The sequence below is a fragment of the Sinocyclocheilus rhinocerous genome, unplaced genomic scaffold, assembly GCF_001515625.1.
Source record: "Sinocyclocheilus rhinocerous isolate Xijiao unplaced genomic scaffold, SAMN03320098_v1.1 scaffold515, whole genome shotgun sequence".
Lineage (NCBI taxonomy): Eukaryota > Metazoa > Chordata > Actinopteri > Cypriniformes > Cyprinidae > Sinocyclocheilus > Sinocyclocheilus rhinocerous.
The window spans coordinates 622663-644582 of NW_015660140.1; the positions used below are offsets into that span (position 1 = coordinate 622663).

The 21920-nt window shown below is 35.0% G+C and overlaps 3 protein-coding genes and 1 long non-coding RNA gene across 4 annotated transcripts; 1 reads left to right on the top strand and 3 right to left on the bottom strand.

Annotated features, from left to right (window-relative positions):
* Nucleotides 1-371: 371 nt before the first annotated feature.
* LOC107724924 (P2X purinoceptor 4-like) lies at nucleotides 372-11987 on the bottom strand. Its single transcript, XM_016534030.1, has 13 exons — nucleotides 11825-11987; nucleotides 11494-11641; nucleotides 11273-11344; nucleotides 11052-11124; nucleotides 10746-10839; nucleotides 10067-10147; nucleotides 8803-8944; nucleotides 3076-3212; nucleotides 2914-3004; nucleotides 2769-2834; nucleotides 2586-2690; nucleotides 2323-2430; nucleotides 372-1255 (listed from the first exon to the last, which is right to left on the bottom strand). Exons 1-13 carry the CDS (start codon nucleotides 11941-11943, stop codon nucleotides 701-703), a joined length of 1791 nt encoding a protein of 596 aa, XP_016389516.1. The 5' UTR covers nucleotides 11944-11987; the 3' UTR covers nucleotides 372-700.
* On the bottom strand, nucleotides 4641-6023 carry LOC107724925 (uncharacterized). The gene is made up of 5 exons (XR_001638058.1): nucleotides 6005-6023; nucleotides 5784-5855; nucleotides 5563-5635; nucleotides 5257-5350; nucleotides 4641-4658 (listed from the first exon to the last, which is right to left on the bottom strand). It is a non-coding gene; the product is annotated as an uncharacterized LOC107724925 (long non-coding RNA).
* A 1938-nt stretch (nucleotides 11988-13925) lies between the features above and the next one.
* LOC107724923 (taste receptor type 2 member 40-like) lies at nucleotides 13926-14921 on the top strand. The gene has a single exon (XM_016534028.1). The coding sequence runs from the start codon at nucleotides 13956-13958 to the stop codon at nucleotides 14919-14921; it is 966 nt and encodes a 321-aa protein (XP_016389514.1). The 5' UTR covers nucleotides 13926-13955.
* A 1154-nt stretch (nucleotides 14922-16075) lies between these two features.
* LOC107724878 (glutathione S-transferase theta-1-like) lies at nucleotides 16076-17580 on the bottom strand. Its single transcript, XM_016533957.1, has 5 exons — nucleotides 17433-17580; nucleotides 17083-17170; nucleotides 16848-16998; nucleotides 16519-16695; nucleotides 16076-16434 (listed from the first exon to the last, which is right to left on the bottom strand). The coding sequence occupies exons 1-5, from the start codon at nucleotides 17542-17544 to the stop codon at nucleotides 16234-16236; spliced, it is 729 nt and encodes a 242-aa protein (XP_016389443.1). The 5' UTR covers nucleotides 17545-17580; the 3' UTR covers nucleotides 16076-16233.
* Between the last annotated feature and the right edge of the window lie 4340 nt (nucleotides 17581-21920).

Here is a 21920-nt window from a genome sequence, read left to right on the forward strand (position 1 = left end):
TTTTAAGATCAGTCAGTGCACCTTTCTTTCAGTTGAAACAGCTCAGATTTACATTTTAGTCTAGGACTAGGCTTAAGCCTTGCCTGTGAAACCGGGGGTATATGTTCTTGTATATATCCAATATATACACTACTCTTCAAAAGTTTGGGGCTGGTAAGCTTGTTTAAAAAAGTCTCTTAGTCACCATTGCTGCATTTATTTGATAATTTTTTTTATAATTTATTAAATAATTTATTTGATAATAAAATACAGTAAATATTACCACATTATAAAATAACTGTTTTCTGCTATACATTTCAAATGTAATTTATTCCTATGATGGCAAAGCTTTTTTTGACCACAAATGTTTGAATGGTAATGCATACTAACTTTTGTTTATCCATCACTTGAATCTGATTGAATTTTTTATTCAGTACAGTTTGTGAGTGTATCAGTGTTTAATCACACTTAAAATGATTAGTAAATCAGGTTGGCTGTACATGCTTGACCTCTTCATTTGTTTTTTTTTAAGTTCAAAGGCATCTGTGTTAGTAAAAACATACTGACAGCATTTTTGTGGTTGATACATAATTTGGTTGCTTTGCAGGTTAAAATTGTAAAAATCACTCATCATATTCTGTATTATTGATTGTGGTTTATATAATTCCCTTTTAGGCATTGTCATTGTGATTGAATGTCTAATCATAAACTGAATAAAGTCTTATCTATTGAAGTCTGTCTGAGACGGTACAGCCTGATAGAGTCTAAGGCCACTGTATTTCCCATCAGGGCTGGGGTATTCTGCTCTTATCCTCCATATACAGCAACTGGGTATTACTGGAACAGCATCTCTAGGTGTGCTGTCACCAAAGCGCCATCTAATGAATTGAGCATAGGCCCCATGGCGCAGCTGAGCCTCCTCACGCAGCTCCGCTAGGGGATCCACATAGAACAAAGCGGTCTCCAGGACGGAGCGACTGACAACCAGTGTAGAAAAGAGCGGGGAGGAGGTTATGCAGCGTCCTTTCCTCGACCGACAGCATAGCTGCTCCTGCAAAGAGTCGGAAGGCCGGCAGCAGCCACACTGACACCAGGCCGGACACCCAGACTGTGGCATCTCCAGTAAGGGCGTGTCAGTGCTTTGTCTGCTGCTGTGACTTCTGGGAAGGTTTTCATCCACTTTTAGCCCACCACTCTGGCTGTTCTGTAAAGGCTCACTTCTGCTTTGACCACACTGCAGAACACTCATCAGAGTCTTCATGCTCGCCAAATCATTCTGAAAGAGAACCGGGTTATTACAGTTTGCTAAAACCAAAAAAACCCATGAAAATTTCATGATTTGAAATTATATAAAATGTTAACTGATATAAAACATTTTAAAAAAAGAAGGTAAACCTACTTCATTTCAGCAAGTTGGTAAGGCAACATTTCTAATTTTCATTTAGTTTAACTTGATTTACTAAAATAACTAAAACCGAAATAAAAAGTAAAACCTATATAGACATAAAAAAAACAACAACAAAAATAATAAATAGACTACAATATTACATAAAATTGACAACAAAAATGACAAGAAAATTATATAAAAATAAAAACTAATTCAAAATATTAATACAAAATATCATTGTATCTCATAGTATAGTTTATTTTTGAGTTACCGCAATGCCATATAACGAATAACATTAAATTGCGTCTGACCAAATATTAAAATTCATTGATGAAAATGAAAGTCATCATTTACTCATCCTAATACTGTTAGGAGATCATTTAAAAGGAGATAATTTAATGAATTTCATTCAATGTCAGTACATATCGACTCTTAAAACACTCATAAAACACCCAAGTATGTCAGCAAAGGTACATGCTGCTTTCTGATCATTTTCACAGTATTTTAACACCATTTTCACAATTTTACCAGAAAAATAATGGTGGCAAACCATCGTAAAAGATGCACTGACGGTGCACAGGATTTTGCCATTTATGATTTTACAATATCATTATTTAAACATCACGGTGCTTTTCACCAAAAACAATCGGAGGACTTGAGAAATGATTAGTGAGCCACATGGAGTGTTCGCTGACACTTCTGGGTGCTTTATCAGTGTGAAAGTGAGTCAGGATATACTGCCATTGTATTGAATTCATTGTGTTCTGCAGAAGCAAGCAAGCCTTACAGGCATGGAATGACATGAAGATGAGTAAATGATGACAGAGCTTTCTTTCCGAGTGAACTAATCCTTTAATTCAGTTTTAGAAAATACAAAATGCTTTTTTGAATATTTAATAACAAGTATTAATTTACTGGCAAGCATGTGACAATATAATATGAGGAACTTAACTTACTCTGCGCTGGTGTAAGGAAAGGGGTTTTGTCTCCTGTAGTCTTTTCTTTCTGGATTTTTTCACCACCCTTAACTGGTCCTCATCCACAAATGACACACAAAGGAAGCACTGCAACAAACACAATACTAAATGCTAGATTCATGTGTACAGAATCTCAGTTTATGCTGTATTTAGCCCGTGTAAAGCATTAACAATGATATAAAAACTGCACACAACAAACTGAAGTGCTATCCACTATGTCAGTGTTTCTAAGGCGTGTTCACCTCTTCTCTGTCCTGTACGGCCTCAAACTTCCTCTCAGTGTAGTTCTGTTTTGCCTCTTTGGAGTAACAGCCAGTCCCAATAAGCCAGTCCAGGAATACTGTTGTCTAAAGACAAACTCAGTGGTAAACATTTCATTACTTCAAACACTTTTCCGACTTGCTGAGTGTTTAAGGGTTACTCACAAGAGCGTAATACGAGAGCGTAGATCCAATGTAGATGATTAGCTGAATGATGCTGAACTTTCCAGCCTGCATAGAATTTAGAGAACTTTTTATATGCTAAAGCTAACATGCAAAGTAATGACAATATAGTATAATATAATCTCACCTTCCCAAACACCATCACATCAAACCTAATCCCATACATTTTAAAGAGCGTTCTCTGCTCCTCACCATTCACTGTAGAGTATCTTGCAAACCTACACGAAAGAATGAATTTCAATATCACACGCAGTTCACATATTTTCAATATGATTTAAGTTGTTCACACCTGAAATTGAGCCCAGGGTACAAGGTTCGGTTGCTTTCTTTTTCATCCAAGCGACGGAATGAGTATTTGGGCAGACAGCTGTGAAAGATGTGGTTCAGGTCACAGTCCCAGTTGATCTGGATCCCAATCACACCACCCTGTGGAGCAGATACTACCAGCAATGTAAAAACTGACAAAAATTTACTAGCCTACTTTGCAACTAAATTACACAAATACACTACTGTTCAAAAGTTTGTGGTCAGTAAGATTTTTATTTAAAGAAATTAATACTCTTATTCAGCAAAAATGCATTAAACTAATCAAAAATGACAGTCAAGACATTCATAATGTTACAAAAGACTTCTATTTAAAATAAACGCTGTTCTTTCGAACTTTATATGAAAAGAACAGATCACTGTTTCCACAATAGCCTATATTAAGCAGCACAACGGTTTTCAACATTGATAATAATAAGAAGAAATGTTTCTTGAGCTCCAAATCAGCATACTGTATTGGAATGATTTTTTACTTTTTATTCAAAAGTATCACAGGTTCCAAAAATATTAAGCAGCAAAAACAGTTTCTAACATTGATAATAAATCAGCATGTTGTTAATAAATCAGAATGATTTCTGAAGAATCATGTGACACTGAACACTGGAGTGATGGATGATGAAAATTCAGCTTTGCATCACATGAACAAATACTATTTTACAGTATATTAAATTAGAAAATCATTATTTTAAATAGTAATAATATTTCACAATATTACTCTTTTTTCTGTATTTTTGATCAAATAAACGCATCCTTGATGAGCAGAAGAAACGTCTTTAAAAAACATAAAAAATCTTACTGATCCCAAACTTTTGAACGGCAGTGTATGTCCTAGTGTGCTTGGAAAGAAAGGTTTTACCTCCACTGCCATCTCTGAAAAGTTCTCCTTGGCCTCACTCACAATGTCTCCCAAACGGAAAATGGGGCAGTATGGATTTTTGTAGCGGTTATAAATGCAACCTTTAAGGTCAGTGTCTTTCATTTGAGGCAGGATGTTTCTTCCACAATACCTATATATATATATATATATATATATATATATATACAGCCTACTTACCTCTATCCTATGGCAGTTTTCCGGCATCCCTCCTCCACCCCAACTCCTCACTCTTAATCTATTCTCATCCCATACTAGGCATAGGGGGAGTTCTCTGGGTTCGGGCTTAGAGCCCTCCCCCAGGACAGCACGCCAAAATATGCTTACTATTTGATCAATCAGATTATATGTAAGGGTGAACTCGTGAAAGTTAAATGTTATTGTTACTGCTAACAGTTCACGGTTTATTTTAAGGTGTCCTTGTTACACATTACATGTACTTACTATTATAATAACAATAAATTATGCATAATTACATGCAAGTGACCCTAAACCAAACCCTAATCCTAACCCTAACCATATAGTAAGTACATGTAGTTAATTAATATTACTCAGTACTTAAATGTATAATAACTTTAAAACTTGTGTACTACCTTATGTAATTAAATGCTGGAAATCTGATGTTATTCTTGATCATCACAGTGATCACAGTGAAAGATGCCAAAAGAGCAGACCTGGGGAAACAGAAATGAAAACCTGACATAAGAAAACTTCCAAAACTTCCGTCTCTGTTCATATAAAACTGCAACTTCCTCAAACAGATTCCTCAAATGTCTCTTTGGTGGCATTGGTAGCTTTGAACTGCAGTGTCAACTGTTTTTTATTCATTTTGCAGCATAGCTGACGATGAGCTGTTTTTTATTGCCAAATAGCTTTGCTGTCACCGTAAGTTTGAATCTTAATTAACAAACAACAACAGTATGCAGGACAAACAGTCAATCAAGAGTCAATCCTACATTTAATTATGACAAAATACTGTCATGAAACTGGTACAGTTCACCAAAAAATTTATATTCGGTCATCATTTACTCAACTTCGTGTCATTCCAAACCAGCATGACTTTCATATTTCGAATGAAAAATGTCTCAGGTTTTTTTGGAACATACAATGAAAGTCATTTGAGACTTTCATTATATGGACAAAAACATTTTTATATTAACATAATATCTGCATGTGTTACATACAGGTTTGGAACGACACAAGAATAAGTAAATAATGACAAAATGTTATATTAAAACTATCCCTTTAATATAAATGAGCACATTACAGCACCTGGGATTCCTCTTGTTCTCAATGGGGCACCAAGCTGTAACTTCACACGTTTTCTTTAGTACATCTAACTTCACACAGCCACCTGTTTGAACACCTTAGAGACAAACACAGGAACAAACCTCAGATCATGGAAAAACATCCAATAATGGTTTAGGTTTTCAGTGATATAAAATACAGCTCGGGTAGTGTTATTCGAATATTCAAACAATTCAACATTTAATTTCATATCAAAATAAGATTGGTCTGACATCGAAATACTTCCTCTCAAGCTGCATGACTTAAAATAGTTTCTTTATATAACATTACCATGGCTATGTTGGTCAGAAAACCCTTTCTCACAGTCTTTATCTGTTCGACACAGTTTCCCATGTGGTAGAACCTGAAGTGTGAACATAAAACCGTCTGTTGAATGGATTATATTTGGCTTAAAATGGTAGTGGTGAACAAAAAAAGAGCATTTTATAAGGCTTAAGATACATTTTGTATTGTATTACCAAATAAACTGAAATTAGAATAGCTGCACTTACCTCGGGGCAATTACCTTGTTTTTGGTTCTTTGTTACAATGACATTTGTCGCCACAAAAAAGGAGTTTCTTCCCTGCCGAAATAAAACAAGAACAACATTATTTATTACCTGTATTTGTTTATTACCTTAACTTACTACCTCGTTTTTAAGAGTCACTGGGATGAGCATAAATCTGTTTTTGTGGCATGAAAAAATTATAATAATAAATGGTGTACTGTTACCTGATATGGTCCGCTGTAGTAACTATTAAACTATTTCTTGCTATGATTTTAAATCTGTATTTAACCTCAGAACGATCTAAAAGTAAAAAGAGGTGCTAAAGTTTGATTTTGCAGTGACTAAATAATTATAATCAATTCAAGTGATAAAGGATTTTGAAAGTCTGACAGTAATCAGTGTTGAGTCCTGCTGTAAGGTTAACCCTGCCAGCTTTAAATGTTTGAAAATGATTAACAATTGAGAAAAATGTTGAAAAATTGTAACACTTTATTTTAAGCTGTTCTTGTTACACGTTACATGTACTTACTATTATAATAACAATTAATTATGCATAATTACATGCAAGTGACCCTAAACCAAACCCTAATCCTAACCCTAACCATATAGTAAGTACATGTAGTTAATTAATATTACTCAGTACTTAAATGTATAATTACACTGTAACAAGGACACCTTAATAAAGTGTAACCCATAAAGTATGTTAGTGCACCAACATTTGTACTGTAAATATAATAGCATTTGCAACTATAAAACTTGTGTACTACCTTATGTAATTAAATGCTGGAAATCTGATGTTATTCTTGATCATCACAGTGAAATTTTCTGCAGATGCCAAAAGAGCAGACCTGGGGAAACAGAAATGAAAACCTGACATAAGAAAACTTCCGTACACCGAATCTCTGTTCATATAAAACTGCAACTTCCTCAAACAGATTCCTCAAATGTCTCTTTGGTGGCATTGGTAGCTTTGAACTGCAGTGTCAACTGTTTTTTATTCATTTTGCAGCATAGCTGACGATGAGCTGTTTTTTATTGCCAAATAGCTTTGCTGTCACCGTAAGTTTGAATCTTAATTAACAAACAACAACAGTATGCAGGACAAACAGTCAATCAAGAGTCAATCCTACATTTAATTATGACAAAATACTGTCATGAAACTGGTACAGTTCACCAAAAAATTTATATTCGGTCATCATTTACTCAACTTCGTGTCATTCCAAACCAGCATGACTTTCATATTTCGAATGAAAAATGTCTCAGGTTTTTTTGGAACATACAATGAAAGTCATTTGAGACTTTCATTATATGGACAAAAACATTTTTATATTAACATAATATCTGCATGTGTTACATACAGGTTTGGAACGACACAAGAATAAGTAAATAATGACAAAAATGACAAAATAAACTATCCCTTTAATATAAATGAGCACATTACAGCACCTGGGATTCCTCTTGTTCTCAATGTTCTCAATAGCTGTAACTTCACACGTTTTCTTTAGTACATCTAACTTCACACAGCCACCTGTTTGAACACCTTAGAGACAAACACAGGAACAAACCTCAGATCATGGAAAAACATCCAATAATGGTTTAGGTTTTCAGTGATATAAAATACAGCTCGGGTAGTGTTATTCGAATATTCAAACAATTCAACATTTAATTTCATATCAAAATAAGATTGGTCTGACATCGAAATACTTCCTCTCAAGCTGCATGACTTAAAATAGTTTCTTTATATAACATTACCATGGCTATGTTGGTCAGAAAACCCTTTCTCACAGTCTTTATCTGTTCGACACAGTTTCCCATGTGGTAGAACCTGAAGTGTGAACATAAAACCGTCTGTTGAATGGATTATATTTGGCTTAAAATGGTAGTGGTGAACAAAAAAAGAGCATTTTATAAGGCTTAAGATACATTTTGTATTGTATTACCAAATAAACTGAAATTAGAATAGCTGCACTTACCTCGGGGCAATTACCTTGTTTTTGGTTCTTTGTTACAATGACATTTGTCGCCACAAAAAAGGAGTTTCTTCCCTGCCGAAATAAAACAAGAACAACATTATTTATTACCTGTATTTGTTTATTACCTTAACTTACTACCTCGTTTTTAAGAGTCACTGGGATGAGCATAAATCTGTTTTTGTGGCATGAAAAAATTATAATAATAAATGGTGTACTGTTACCTGATATGGTCCGCTGTAGTCCACCACATCCCACACAACTTCTCCAATGTCTGGTATAGTTATCTTTGCCACTCCCTTAACCTTTGTGGTAACAGAACTCACTACAAGATCATACTCTTGATATTCTGTATTCCAAAGCATCATGATACTGGAAAGTAAAGACATTACATTGACTTGTGACTTCGAATCAAGAATCTACGTTGGTCAGTACATGTAAACACATAATAACACGTGTAAATGACTCACTGGCAGTGATTGTACTGTACATGAATGAGCTTTTGTTAAATGACGCGGGGGCGACATGCAAGAAACAGCGGACACAAACACTTACCAAATGAACATCAAAATCACTCCGTTTAACGTCCATTTCAGAGACCCAAGTCTGACGCTCTTGATTTTGACGAGTTTTTGCGTGTCATATTCACAGAGGTTCAGCAAAGTGCAAGGCATGGCGGTGACTTGTAAACACTGGCGAAGGCACGATGACTGCGTGCGGAGTGCAGCTGTGCTGAGCTGAGCTCGCGCTGCGCAGGAGGAGGAGGTCACATGGTCTTTTGGAAGACAGTTAGCCTATTTGCCACTCTCAGACTTTTCACTGAGACTAATGTATTCAAAATTATTAGGCTACATTATATCCACTTTCATCTTGGAATCATGCCTTCTCAGTCTTTAACATTATTTGAAATACATTTTAAATAACTAGGCTATTTTTTCGTTTCCTACTGCGGAATTCCACTCTTTCTCTTTTTTAATTTTAACTTGTAAGATGAAAAGTTATATTTTTCTTTTTTTTTTATGTCCTAGTGTGCTTGGAAAGAAAGGTTTTACCTCCACTGCCATCTCTGAAAAGTTCTCCTTGGCCTCACTCACAATGTCTCCCAAACGGAAAATGGGGCAGTATGGATTTTTGTAGCGGTTATAAATGCAACCTTTAAGGTCAGTGCCTTTCATTTGAGGCAGGATGTTTCTTCTAAGAGAAAAACATAAATAGATGGCTATATTATCAGTTTTTGAATACTAAATATAAGGAGCTTCCTTCTGCCTAACATTTAATGATGTTTTATTAACAAGATTCGGGAGGAGCACAATCAGATAATCAACCAATTTGGCACAAGTGTAACTCGTTTAGCTAATCATCCTAACTAGCACAATACCTATATATATATATATATATATATATATATATATACAGCCTACTTACCTCTATCCTATGGCAGTTTTCCGGCATCCCTCCTCCACCCCAACTCCTCACTCTTAATCTATTCTCATCCCATACTAGGCATAGGGGGAGTTCTCTGGGTTCGGGCTTAGAGCCCTCCCCCAGGACAGCACGCCAAAATATGCTTACTATTTGTTCAGCCCTCGTAACGCCATTTTGCCCCTGCCCCTCCAGAGGTCTGTGCACGCCACTGCTGAAATGGATGATGTATGCATCTGAATATTTATATACTTACAGCAGCCATTAAAGTCAGAGCAGAGGCTATGCTGATAATTGTAGGAATAATACTAAATTTTCTTGCCTGGAAAAGATTCATATATACATATATTAAAAGCATGTATTATATCACTTGTGCTCTGATGTCTTTAGCATTTGAGTCACATACCGTTCCAAACACCATGATGTAAATGAATTCCATACACTCTGTAAAGTGTTTTTTTCGCTTCTGTCCTGCAGCATCAGTGGAATAGTGAGCAAATCTGAGAAGACAATTATTGGCAGTATTGAGCATAACAACATTCCGTGTCAAATTAACCACATTTTGGAAACTTCCCCAGCTCAAATGTTTGATTTTGTTAATGTTTTTGGTAACACTTTATTTTAAGGTGTCCTTGTTACACATTACATGTACTTACTATTATAATAACAATTAATTATGCATAATTACATGCAAGTGACCCTAAACCAAACCCTAATCCTAACCCTAACCATATAGTAAGTACATGTAGTTAATTAATATTACTCAGTACTTAAATGTATAATTACACTGTAACAAGGACACCTTAATAAAGTGTAACCCATAAAGTATGTTAGTGCACCAACATTTGTACTGTAAATATAATAGCATTTGCAACTATAAAACTTGTGTACTACCTTATGTAATTAAATGCTGGAAATCTGATGTTATTCTTGATCATCACAGTGAAATTTTCTGCAGATGCCAAAAGAGCAGACCTGGGGAAACAGAAATGAAAACCTGACATAAGAAAACTTCCGTACACCGAATCTCTGTTCATATAAAACTGCAACTTCCTCAAACAGATTCCTCAAATGTCTCTTTGGTGGCATTGGTAGCTTTGAACTGCAGTGTCAACTGTTTTTTATTCATTTTGCAGCATAGCTGACGATGAGCTGTTTTTTATTGCCAAATAGCTTTGCTGTCACCGTAAGTTTGAATCTTAATTAACAAACAACAACAGTATGCAGGACAAACAGTCAATCAAGAGTCAATCCTACATTCAATTATGACAAAATACTGTCATGAAACTGGTACAGTTCACCAAAAAATTTATATTCGGTCATCATTTACTCAACTTCGTGTCATTCCAAACCAGCATGACTTTCATATTTCGAATGAAAAATGTCTCAGGTTTTTTTGGAACATACAATGAAAGTCATTTGAGACTTTCATTATATGGACAAAAACATTTTTATATTAACATAATATCTGCATGTGTTACATACAGGTTTGGAACGACACAAGAATAAGTAAATAATGACAAAATGTTATATTAAAACTATCCCTTTAATATAAATGAGCACATTACAGCACCTGGGATTCCTCTTGTTCTCAATGGGGCACCAAGCTGTAACTTCACACGTTTTCTTTAGTACATCTAACTTCACACAGCCACCTGTTTGAACACCTTAGAGACAAACACAGGAACAAACCTCAGATCATGGAAAAACATCCAATAATGGTTTAGGTTTTCAGTGATATAAAATACAGCTCGGGTAGTGTTATTCGAATATTCAAACAATTCAACATTTAATTTCATATCAAAATAAGATTGGTCTGACATCGAAATACTTCCTCTCAAGCTGCATGACTTAAAATAGTTCCTTTATATAACATTACCATGGCTATGTTGGTCAGAAAACCCTTTCTCACAGTCTTTATCTGTTCGACACAGTTTCCCATGTGGTAGAACCTGAAGTGTGAACATAAAACCGTCTGTTGAATGGATTATATTTGGCTTAAAATGGTAGTGGTGAACAAAAAAAGAGCATTTTATAAGGCTTAAGATACATTTTGTATTGTATTACCAAATAAACTGAAATTAGAATAGCTGCACTTACCTCGGGGCAATTACCTTGTTTTTGGTTCTTTGTTACAATGACATTTGTCGCCACAAAAAAGGAGTTTCTTCCCTGCCGAAATAAAACAAGAACAACATTATTTATTACCTGTATTTGTTTATTACCTTAACTTACTACCTCGTTTTTAAGAGTCACTGGGATGAGCATAAATCTGTTTTTGTGGCATGAAAAAATTATAATAATAAATGGTGTACTGTTACCTGATATGGTCCGCTGTAGTCCACCACATCCCACACAACTTCTCCAATGTCTGGTATAGTTATCTTTGCCACTCCCTTAACCTTTGTGGTAACAGAACTCACTACAAGATCATACTCTTGATATTCTGTATTCCAAAGCATCATGATACTGGAAAGTAAAGACATTACATTGACTTGTGACTTCGAATCAAGAATCTACGTTGGTCAGTACATGTAAACACATAATAACACGTGTAAATGACTCACTGGCAGTGATTGTACTGTACATGAATGAGCTTTTGTTAAATGACGCGGGGGCGACATGCAAGAAACAGCGGACACAAACACTTACCAAATGAACATCAAAATCACTCCGTTTAACGTCCATTTCAGAGACCCAAGTCTGACGCTCTTGATTTTGACGAGTTTTTGCGTGTCATATTCACAGAGGTTCAGCAAAGTGCAAGGCATGGCGGTGACTTGTAAACACTGGCGAAGGCACGATGACTGCGTGCGGAGTGCAGCTGTGCTGAGCTGAGCTCGCGCTGCGCAGGAGGAGGAGGTCACATGGTCTTTTGGAAGACAGTTAGCCTATTTGCCACTCTCAGACTTTTCACTGAGACTAATGTATTCAAAATTATTAGGCTACATTATATCCACTTTCATCTTGGAATCATGCCTTCTCAGTCTTTAACATTATTTGAAATACATTTTAAATAACTAGGCTATTTTTTCGTTTCCTACTGCGGAATTCCACTCTTTCTCTTTTTTAATTTTAACTTGTAAGATGAAAAGTTATATTTTTCTTTTTTTTTTATTATAATGTATATTTCAATTTATGTATATATAATAAACATATTTTTATTATATTTTCATACCATTCACAGTGGCCCCAAAAACAAAACATTTCAAGTTCATTTCTTGACAACGTCAAGTAGGACCTCATAAAAACAAGGATTATTCCTGCCTAAAATAATTAAAAAAAAACATTTTAATTGAAGAAAATTTATGTTTTTGAAAAAAGTCTCTTATGCAGGCTCATTTATTTGAATAACAACGCAGTAAAACAGTAATACTGTGAAATGTAAAAGTCTGCAATTCCTGGCAAAGCTGAATTTTCAGCAGCCATTACTCTTTAGTGTCACATGATCCTTCAGAAATCATTATGTTGATTTGGTGCTTTACAAACAGTTGTGTTTCTTAATATTTTTGTTACATATTCTTTTCAGTATTCTTTGATTAATGTAACGTTTTATTTGAAATAAAAATCTTTCATAACATTATAAATATCTGTAATGTCCCTTTTGATCAGTTTAACCCGTCTTTGCTTAATGAAAGTATTAATTTCTTTGCTCATAAAAACAAGGATTATTCCTGCCTAAAAAAAAACAAAAAAACATTTTAATTGAAGAAAATGTATGTTTTTGAAAAAAGTCTCTTATGCAGGCTCATTTATTTGAATAACAACGCAGTAAAACAGTAATACTGTGAAATGTAAAAGTCTGCAATTCCTGGCAAAGCTGAATTTTCAGCAGCCATTACTCTTTAGTGTCACATGATCCTTCAGAAATCATTATGTTGATTTGGTGCTTTACAAACAGTTGTGTTTCTTAATATTTTTGTTACATATTCTTTTCAGTATTCTTTGATTAATGTAACGTTTTATTTGAAATAAAAATCTTTCATAACATTATAAATATCTGTAATGTCCCTTTTGATCAGTTTAACCCGTCTTTGCTTAATGAAAGTATTAATTTCTTTGAAAAAAAAATCCCAAAATTTTGAACGGTATCTGAATGTGAATTTGCTATGAATTTACATCATAAAGGCCACATCTAATTTATCTTATTTAACACCATGCACAGAATAATCTTCAAGGTTAAATTTTAAGTTTATGTCATGTTGTTACATCACAGTCTCATCAAAATACTTTTTTTTTTCATCTGTCAAACCATTATCCTGTGGATGACAATGGAGAAACTTGAGAGTGGAAAACTTAAGTCCCCACATCTTAGGATATTTGCATAGTAAAATTGTACAGATTGCATTTTATCCAACATGTTTCCAACTATGTCTAAATAGCAAACAAACAAGATTTGAATAGGCAAATTCTGAACACTGATTACATGAACATTCAGTACTGATTGTTATATATACATATAACAACAAATGCAGTCTCAGTGTGTAAGTGACACGCATGAGCTTTATATTCACCATAAGTGAAAAATAGAGATAATATAGTAAATTCGCAAATGATCTTGTTTTACATGTAATCTGAACTGTAGTAAACATGGTGCATTTCTCTCATTTTACCTAATTTGTGTTTTCAGCTTTGAACAAAGCCTGCTCTGATTCACCCACACAAAGTCACTTTGCATAAGAGATTGAGTCCCTGTTTCTACATAAGACAATGCGCATCTCACCAAACCTCATATCAGTGCAGGACTCCGCTTTGTGTGCTTCCCTCTCTGAAGAGCAACATCATGACCCTCGTTGGGCACGTTCTTTTTTTTGTCGCACTTGTGATAGTTGGTGTTTCTGGAAACATATTTAACCTCATTTTTACTATACAACAGCAAGTGAAGACCAGGAGCATTCAGACTGTCGGTTTGATCCTAAACGTCATCTCCATCAACAACATTATCTTGGTACTCGCCACCTTCGCATTGGTGGTTAGTGTCTTTCAGAATCCCCAAATTTGGTGCATCAGGCCATATCCTTTAGTTATTCGGACTGAAATATATCTAATGATGAGTTGCAGCTTCATCAGCTTCTGGGCCATTGCATGGCTGAGTCTCTTCTACTGCATCAAAGTTGTGAATTTCTCCTCTGAGTGCTTCCGGCCACTGAAGAGGAACATCTCCTCTGTGATCAACGCTGCAGTGCTGCTGAGCTGTGTGTTATCCTCCTTGTTGTTCTTTCCTATGTTCTCACTCGACGTTGCGGACTCACTGGAAAAAAATCACAACATGAACGACATCGCCAACTTGACCTGTCCACTGCCCTCCTTCACTATACAGATGAACGCAAACGCATACGCTGCTGCTATTCTTTGCCTCCTCTGCCCGATCCCTCTGATGATCATGCTGCCCACCTCTATCAGAATGGTCGTCCATCTATGCGCCCACATGCTGGCTCTCAAGAAGAACCAGACCCAGGTGCAGGGATCTGACTCGTACCTCCTGGTGTGCAAGATCACCATCTCTCTGGTGGGAGTTTATATGTCCACTCTGTGTATCGTGGCTTTGTTTATCATTTTAAGGTTAATCGGGCAATTTATCACCTACCACACCTTAGCCAGTGCCTTTAGTTTTTACAGTGGCATGACTTCTCTCCTTCTGACAGCTTCAAACAGGTATCTGAAAGAGAAGCTCTGGAGTCTGTTCTGCTGTAGGAAGGCAGAGGAACAAACTAGCAAAAGTCAGACAGTTGTGACAGCGGATGTTTGATATGATCAGGGACATGAATTATTCAAATCAAACACTTAATGTCTTTAGTCGCTTAAAAATAAAATAAGTAATAGTAAGTAATAACGTAAACATAAAATTAAGATTTAGTCACTTTGGATAAAATCATCTGCTAAATGAATACTTGTAACTGTTACTAATTGATTGACTTTATACTACAGTTTGCTGAATAGTCAGGAGAATAACCAACACAGTTTCATAGCAATTCTTAACTATTTTTATATTTTGGTGATTTGGTGGCTAATTTGTTTGAATCTCACTCTTATGTTTTCGTATGATCTGATTATGTGGTTATGTTTAGGGATGGACCTTCATGCTTCATTTTTACAATTTCTAAAAATGTTTTTGTTAGATTCACATTGCATGATTCCATACAAAATCACCAACTCTTAAAATATTTATGATTTCTTTTGCAGTCGGGTTGGAGTAACTAGAATCAAGTTAGTCAAGTTTTTCTAGTCACATTATGTAGAGTAATGAATATGTCTTTGCTGTGATAATAAAACCTTTTTTGTCTTGTGATCTATGTAGACAGACATGTAGTCATATATTTTACTGAACTGTGAAAAATATCAATAAAATGTCTATGTATTATTAATATGAATTCTGTTCCTGAACAACTGAAAATAGCTAAAGACTATATATATTACTCATATGTCATACTTATACTGCAATTGCTGTTACAAGTTTGGGTAACACTTTATTTTATATAATAACAAAATTTAATAACAATATATAATAATAACAATAACAATTATAAAATAAAAATAAATTATGCATAATTAAATGCAAGTAAGCCAAACCCTAATCCTAGCCCTAACTATATAGTAAGTATATGCAGTTAATTAATATTACTCAGTACTTAAATGTATAATTATACTGTAACAAGGACTCCTAAAAATAAATTATAACTCAAGCTTGGGACTGCACATGCATTTTGGCTTTACCAGCCTAAAATCTATGCTTTCTTAAGGCTATCTGAGCATAAGAAATAACATTTATTGGACAGTTCATGTAAGAGTTTTTGCTAATTTTAAATGTATTGTTTAAATGTGAGTTTTTGAGATTTTGGTATTTCACCATTCAAGACAACACACAACATAATATATGAATGCACTGTAAATTGTACAAATGCATACATTTAGGCATAATTTTTATTGTAATGTTTTTATTTTGAATACAATGATTTCAATACTATATTTTCTAAACCGTGTTTGATCTAGTCCATATTACTACACAATAACTTGATGAAAGATATTGTTTAATACTAGATTATTAGACCATGCAAACAGACTCAGTTAAACATTTTCTGTATCCTTAGCTTGAGAAACTCTGGTAAACCTTTGTTCTCAAAGGTTTGTGGCAATGTATCAACATTCATGATAACCTTATGGGCTTCATCGAAGACTTCCACGCCGATCTCCTTCTTAACTCTGTCTCTCCAAGCACTCAGAGCAGGTCTGCCTTGAAACACATCTAGACCTGTACCGACCGGCTTCAAGACACACAAACAGAATTGGTAAATATGTCATGTTTAAGTAAAGCACTTGGTCTAAGAACTCAAATGCACAAAATGTACCTGCATTATCTCCACGATGGCTACAAGATCAGCCAGAGATATTTTATCTCCAATTATAAAGGGCCTGCTCTGCAGAAACTTGTCTTCAAAGGTTTTCAAAGACGCGTTGAGGTCCTCCACGGCAGCATCCATCTTCTCCTTAGGCACCGGGGCCCCAGTGACTGCAGGCAAGACCCCCTAGAATTGGGAAATATTAGTTTGACTGTGGATAATGCATGCATTAAAGAGAGTAAAAAAACAGCTAAAAGAAAGCTTGCATAATCACAGTTTACTCATTACACACAAACACAACAAATGATCGGTTTAATGTTTAATAAAGCGACTCTTACCCTGAACCAGAAGACCTTTGACCCATGAGTTCTTATGTTCGTGTGCTGCCAGGAGAGAAACTCGTCGACTCGTGCACGCTTCTGCAGGTCAGCTGGATACCAGTGGTCAGGAGTGCGATGTTTCGCTGCCAAGTACTGCAGTATAGCTATACTATAGAAAGTATACAGTCTTACTTAGTCTCTTACAAAATCTAAATACGTATCAAATGTAAATCAGGGTAACAACATAGCCTACCTCTCTGTTAGAATAAAATCTCCATCTTTGAGGACAGGAACTTTCCTTATGATGCTGACCTTACCAAATTCCTCTCCATATTGTTCACCTTTAGAGCACAGAGGAAAAAAATATAGGTCTGATGACTAATGCAGAAAATACAAAACTTTTTCACTGGAACCAGAGCACAATGGAATAAAACTTAATTACTTAAAACTGTGCTTAAAGTTAAAACAAAAAAAGTTTAACATGATCAACGTTAAAACATTAGGTTTAGATCAGGTGAAACAGCTAAAGGTTATAATTGCTGATCACCAAGTATACATGCACAATTCCATAAAACAGCTACATAAAAATAAAACAAAAATCACCTGCAGATAAATCCACGGTTTTGAATTCAAAGGGAATTGTATTTATCTTGGCAAATAGGAAGACGGAGCGGCATGGCTGGGAATGCAAATCGAGATACAGTTCCAGTGGCATTTTGGATGGGTGTCCAAAGTGTGTCCGTTCGCCAGACTTCTCACCCTCATATGTTCTGTATTTATGCTCCGCCCTCCATGGGTCAGTGGTACAATGTTCTTGCGACACCTAAAACTAGGTTACCATGTTGTGGCTGTCGGCTTCGTTTATCTAATTATATGCTTTTGATGTTATGATCAAAGACAAATGGCAAGAGCTGAGAAAAACTTTGCATGTCATGAGGAATTTGTCTGAGATATCGTGAAGGGACGAGAGCGAGAGATAACATATTGTAAAGAAACTGAGTAGAAACTTCAAATATTGCTAATACGTGCACTTTTCCCCACAAATGTAATGGTTAACTTGATTTTCTGTGCGTTTTAGGGGGGTTGCGTCAAGAAAGATTGCTGTAATATGCTAAAGTCCATTCAAATTCACCCCATCCGTGAATCTTCCTAACTCTTATGAGCAGTTTCTTTAGTTAATTCTTAATCACTAAAAATATTACATTCATCAAAGTAGTAATTTGCATTTACCATAATATTTTAAGAGCATTAATATATATAGGCTACCAAAAAATTAGAATTAGACAGATTTTTATAGGCAAAACCTGCTTATATTTTAGATTTATGTCCTGTTTTTAGTAATCGCCTTCAGTAATTCAATCGTCTTTTTACCCGCCATTACATGTATTTTCTCCTATTACTGTAGCCTAATTTCAGCAATGTACATTTAAATCCATATGCAGCACTTTTATGCTTATAGGCTCTTATTTTACAGGCATTTTTCCAGCATCAAATGCTTTACAAAAAAAAAAAGAGAGAGAGAGAGAGAATTAGAAATTTTGGAATAGCCTATCATAAAATTCAGATTTTTCTGTTTTAGATCTGACTGTATATTTTACTTTATATACATTTATAAAAGCCCTCCAGGTTTAAAGAGCCATTGTGCACTTATAATGACAGGTCAGAAAGTTTCATAATTTTTAATTGAAGAATTCTGCCACATGATGGCGCAAGAACACTTTTTCTTTTCACAAAAGAAAAATTTGACTCAAAAGTCAGTACAGCAGCACCTTCTGGAGCAAAGCAGTGAGTGAGTAGTATATCAAATGTCCAGAAATTAAAATGAATTTACTCACCCTCATATCATTTCACTTCCTTCTTGGAGAGAACGTTATAATGATCTTTTAGTCTATTATGGAAAATCCGTAAGCTCCATAGCATCAAAGGAGTGCTATTTCTGTAAGGGGAACCAGGGGATTGTCATTATCAGATACAAATTAAATCACGTAAACTGCTCTAGACTGATAATTATATCCAGGCAACTTCCTAAAACCATTATGGAGATAAATCAGAAGTTACTTTGTGTTGCACATCCTATCCTCATTTGCCCTATATTACTGCTAAGCATTCAAGCTCAAAGGTCATTCTAGTGTGACTTGGAGTTGACCTTCTCAGTGAGGTCAGGCTGTGAGTGCACAGTTTGGATTTTAAAAGAGTGGGTTCTTGTTGGTTTTGTGTTGTATTTCAGAGGAAAAGTACAATATTGAGATGCATATACCCTTTGATACACAGTAATGGTATACTGACACACCTTTACATCATATTACACTGCATAGGGAAATCACAACCCCAAATTTCAAATACCATATTTAACTCTTCATTGTTTTCTGTGTTTAAGTGTTAGATCATCCACCACAGCCCCATCAAACTCCAAAGAGAAGTAAACAAAGAACGCTCGTGGTTTGGAAGAATCAATATAATGGTTCTGGTGAGGCCAGTGGGTTTTTCCTGCTGAGGCTCCCAGCAAGACTTCACTCAAAGTCTGGCTTGAATTTAAAAAGGCATGTGGTTCCAGATTATAGCAGATAAGAACCATAAGGTCTGTGTAAAAGTCTGGCTGAGATTGTTTCTCCATGTTCTCTCCTATAAATGGAAGATGATATTAACAGATTCACTTTTTTATTGTTCTGAGAGACATGCAATGCTTGTGCTTGATTTGGTGATGCATTTTCTAAACAAACCCAAAGAAAAAAATTGTATATGCCTTTTTAAGGATTAGTATTTTTGTTTGTTATCATTCAAGGAATAGCAGATGACACCGCTTCAAAATCTTTTGCTATCATTTTATAAATTTGAAGTTGAATGAGAATTTGATTCTCATTCAATTTGATAATATTTACTTCAATGAGCCTTGAAATGTTCTCATAGTCTAAATATAAGTAAATAAAAACCTTCCCATGTAACATAAACAAGTTAATGTTAATGTTAGTTAACATTAGTTAGTGCATCATCTAACATTAAATAAGCAATAGATTACAGTTTTATAAAATTACAGTAGGTATTTTTTAATAATTGTTATTGTTTTTAAATTTTTAGCTTATGTCCATTAAATTATACTAACACAACTTTTGTTAAAATGTTCAAATTAATATTAACTATGATTAATAAATGCTTTGGATTTTTATTTGTTAGTTCGTGTTAATGTATAACTAATGTTAACAAATGGATATATACATTTTACTGATTGTATTTAGGCTAAACAACTAGTAATGTTAATCTAATTGGTAAAAAGTTCCATCCCATCATCCTTGTGGTCAGATTTTATTCAGGCGAGGTAATGGGATGCAAGTTGTGACTATCTGGGCTTCTTGTTTTCCTCTCCAACTCATTTGGGGAAATTATCATGAGCTCATCCACATCTATGCAGGTGAACTTTCCTGGGGTTAACCTATACACCTATATGACCTTTGCATGTAAAATTGCCATATCATGTATCATATCACTGCATCATTCATGTGGCCATATGAGAAAGTGAATATGTTTTCCTGCAGCTTTCTTTAACAAAGATGATAATGTTGTGCTTACATAAGCATTGTAGGTTGACGCAGTGACAAAGCTATGAGCCCTTAGTCCAAGAGGCTTACCTCATCTGAGATGTTGAAAAACAACATCTGAGGCTCATGGTGGGGCATTAAAAGTAAATGAAGCCTCATTAGTTTTTGTGCTCTCCTGCACCTGCATTTTGATACACTCCCATACAGAGTAAAAAAGGCAATTCAAACATTAACTTAGACATACATAAGCACTTTTCATAATGTAACCTATTAATCTGTAATGACCGATTTGAAAGATTGACCAAACATGTTCTTCATATTTGTGATTATTGTATTGTGCTGCAACCTCTTGATCACAGCTAAAACAATGGTATGTTTCTCATTACAGACACTGACAAAAAATCATATGTAGAATGTGCAAAGATCTGTGGTATTTTCAACACTTCTGTAAACAGAATTCAAAAGCCTGGGTTTCTTTTTTGAGGCAATAAGGTATTATATTGGCTTGTTGTCATGTAAACTAAAATGAGATTTTAATTAATTTATTCTTTTTTTTGTTTGTTTTTTTTGTGGTTAGTAGTCATGCATGGTGTGATTTCATAGTATTCTTCAATGGGGTGTTGAATGTAAAATTAAGTACGTTGCAAAAAATAATGAATGCAATCAAAGTATGATTTTGCCTGTAGCTAAGAGTAGGTTTCTCTCTATTAGCATTTGAAAGGGGTTTCTTTCTAGTGTTTGGGGAGCAGGGAAATAGAAACCTCTGAGTTGAGTTTGAACCGGTTTTTCCATTGAAAATATCTAAAAAACATAGAATATCGAGTTTAATCTTTTGTAATTTACTAAAAACTGAATCTGAATGAATTGATATACTACAGTTCATTCAAGTGTGAGAGGCTGCATCTGACATCAAATACTTCTTTAGGCCTACTATTTAGTAGTTCACCTGCATATGTGGATGAGCTCATAGTGGAGAATTTCAAATGAGTTGGAGAGGAAAACAGGAAGCCCAGAAAGTCAAAACTTGCATTCCATTACCTCACCTGATCAAAATCTGACCACAAGTTAATGTAAAACCAAAAGTTTTTGAAAAGAGTAGTTTGTCTGAATTCACAGTATTCATAAAACAGTAGGCGAAAAGTCCCGGATGACGAACGGACCGAGGGGGGCCCCACTCCCTACCTCGCACTAGTCAGCTAAGGACGGCCCTGTGCGTAGGCCTACTTTTTTCATGTGCACTAATTATTTATTCAAAAGAAATAGGCTTCCTACACAGAGAGTATGCAATTTCGGATGCAGCCAGAGAGTTTATTTTGTTGTTTACGTGAATAAATAATCACTCAAAAAGTGAGACAAAACCGCGGATCAGAGATGGTGCATGGGCCCTCACCTCTGAACTAGCCTATATTAATCTAACATCATATAGGCTATGCATTATATTGTATTATATTATAATATCATCAAGTGTTGGGAAGGTTACTTTGGAATTGTTTCAGTTTACAAGTTAGGCTACCCTATTTAAAATGTAATAAGTAGTATAACTATTTCAATTACTTTA

Bases quoted from the DNA above. Each gene is read 5' to 3' on its own strand.
- LOC107724924 (XM_016534030.1), bottom strand. From the start codon at position 11,943: ATGCCTTGCACTTTGCTGAACCTCTGTGAATATGACACGCAAAAACTC. The intron at 11,345-11,493 runs GTAACAGTACAC...TTATTTCGGCAG, and splicing joins ACTACAGCGGACCATATCAG to GGAAGAAACTCCTTTTTTGT. The intron at 10,840-11,051 runs GTAATGTTATAT...TTTGTCTCTAAG, and splicing joins TTCTGACCAACATAGCCATG to GTGTTCAAACAGGTGGCTGT.
- LOC107724878 (XM_016533957.1), bottom strand. From the start codon at position 17,544: ATGCCACTGGAACTGTATCTCGATTTGCATTCCCAGCCATGCCGCTCC. The intron at 16,999-17,082 runs GTAGGCTATGTT...TACTTTCTATAG, and splicing joins GATTTTATTCTAACAGAGAG to TATAGCTATACTGCAGTACT. The intron at 16,435-16,518 runs GTACATTTTGTG...TGTGTCTTGAAG, and splicing joins CCATCGTGGAGATAATGCAG to CCGGTCGGTACAGGTCTAGA.
- LOC107724923 (XM_016534028.1), top strand. From the start codon at position 13,956: ATGACCCTCGTTGGGCACGTTCTTTTTTTTGTCGCACTTGTGATAGTT.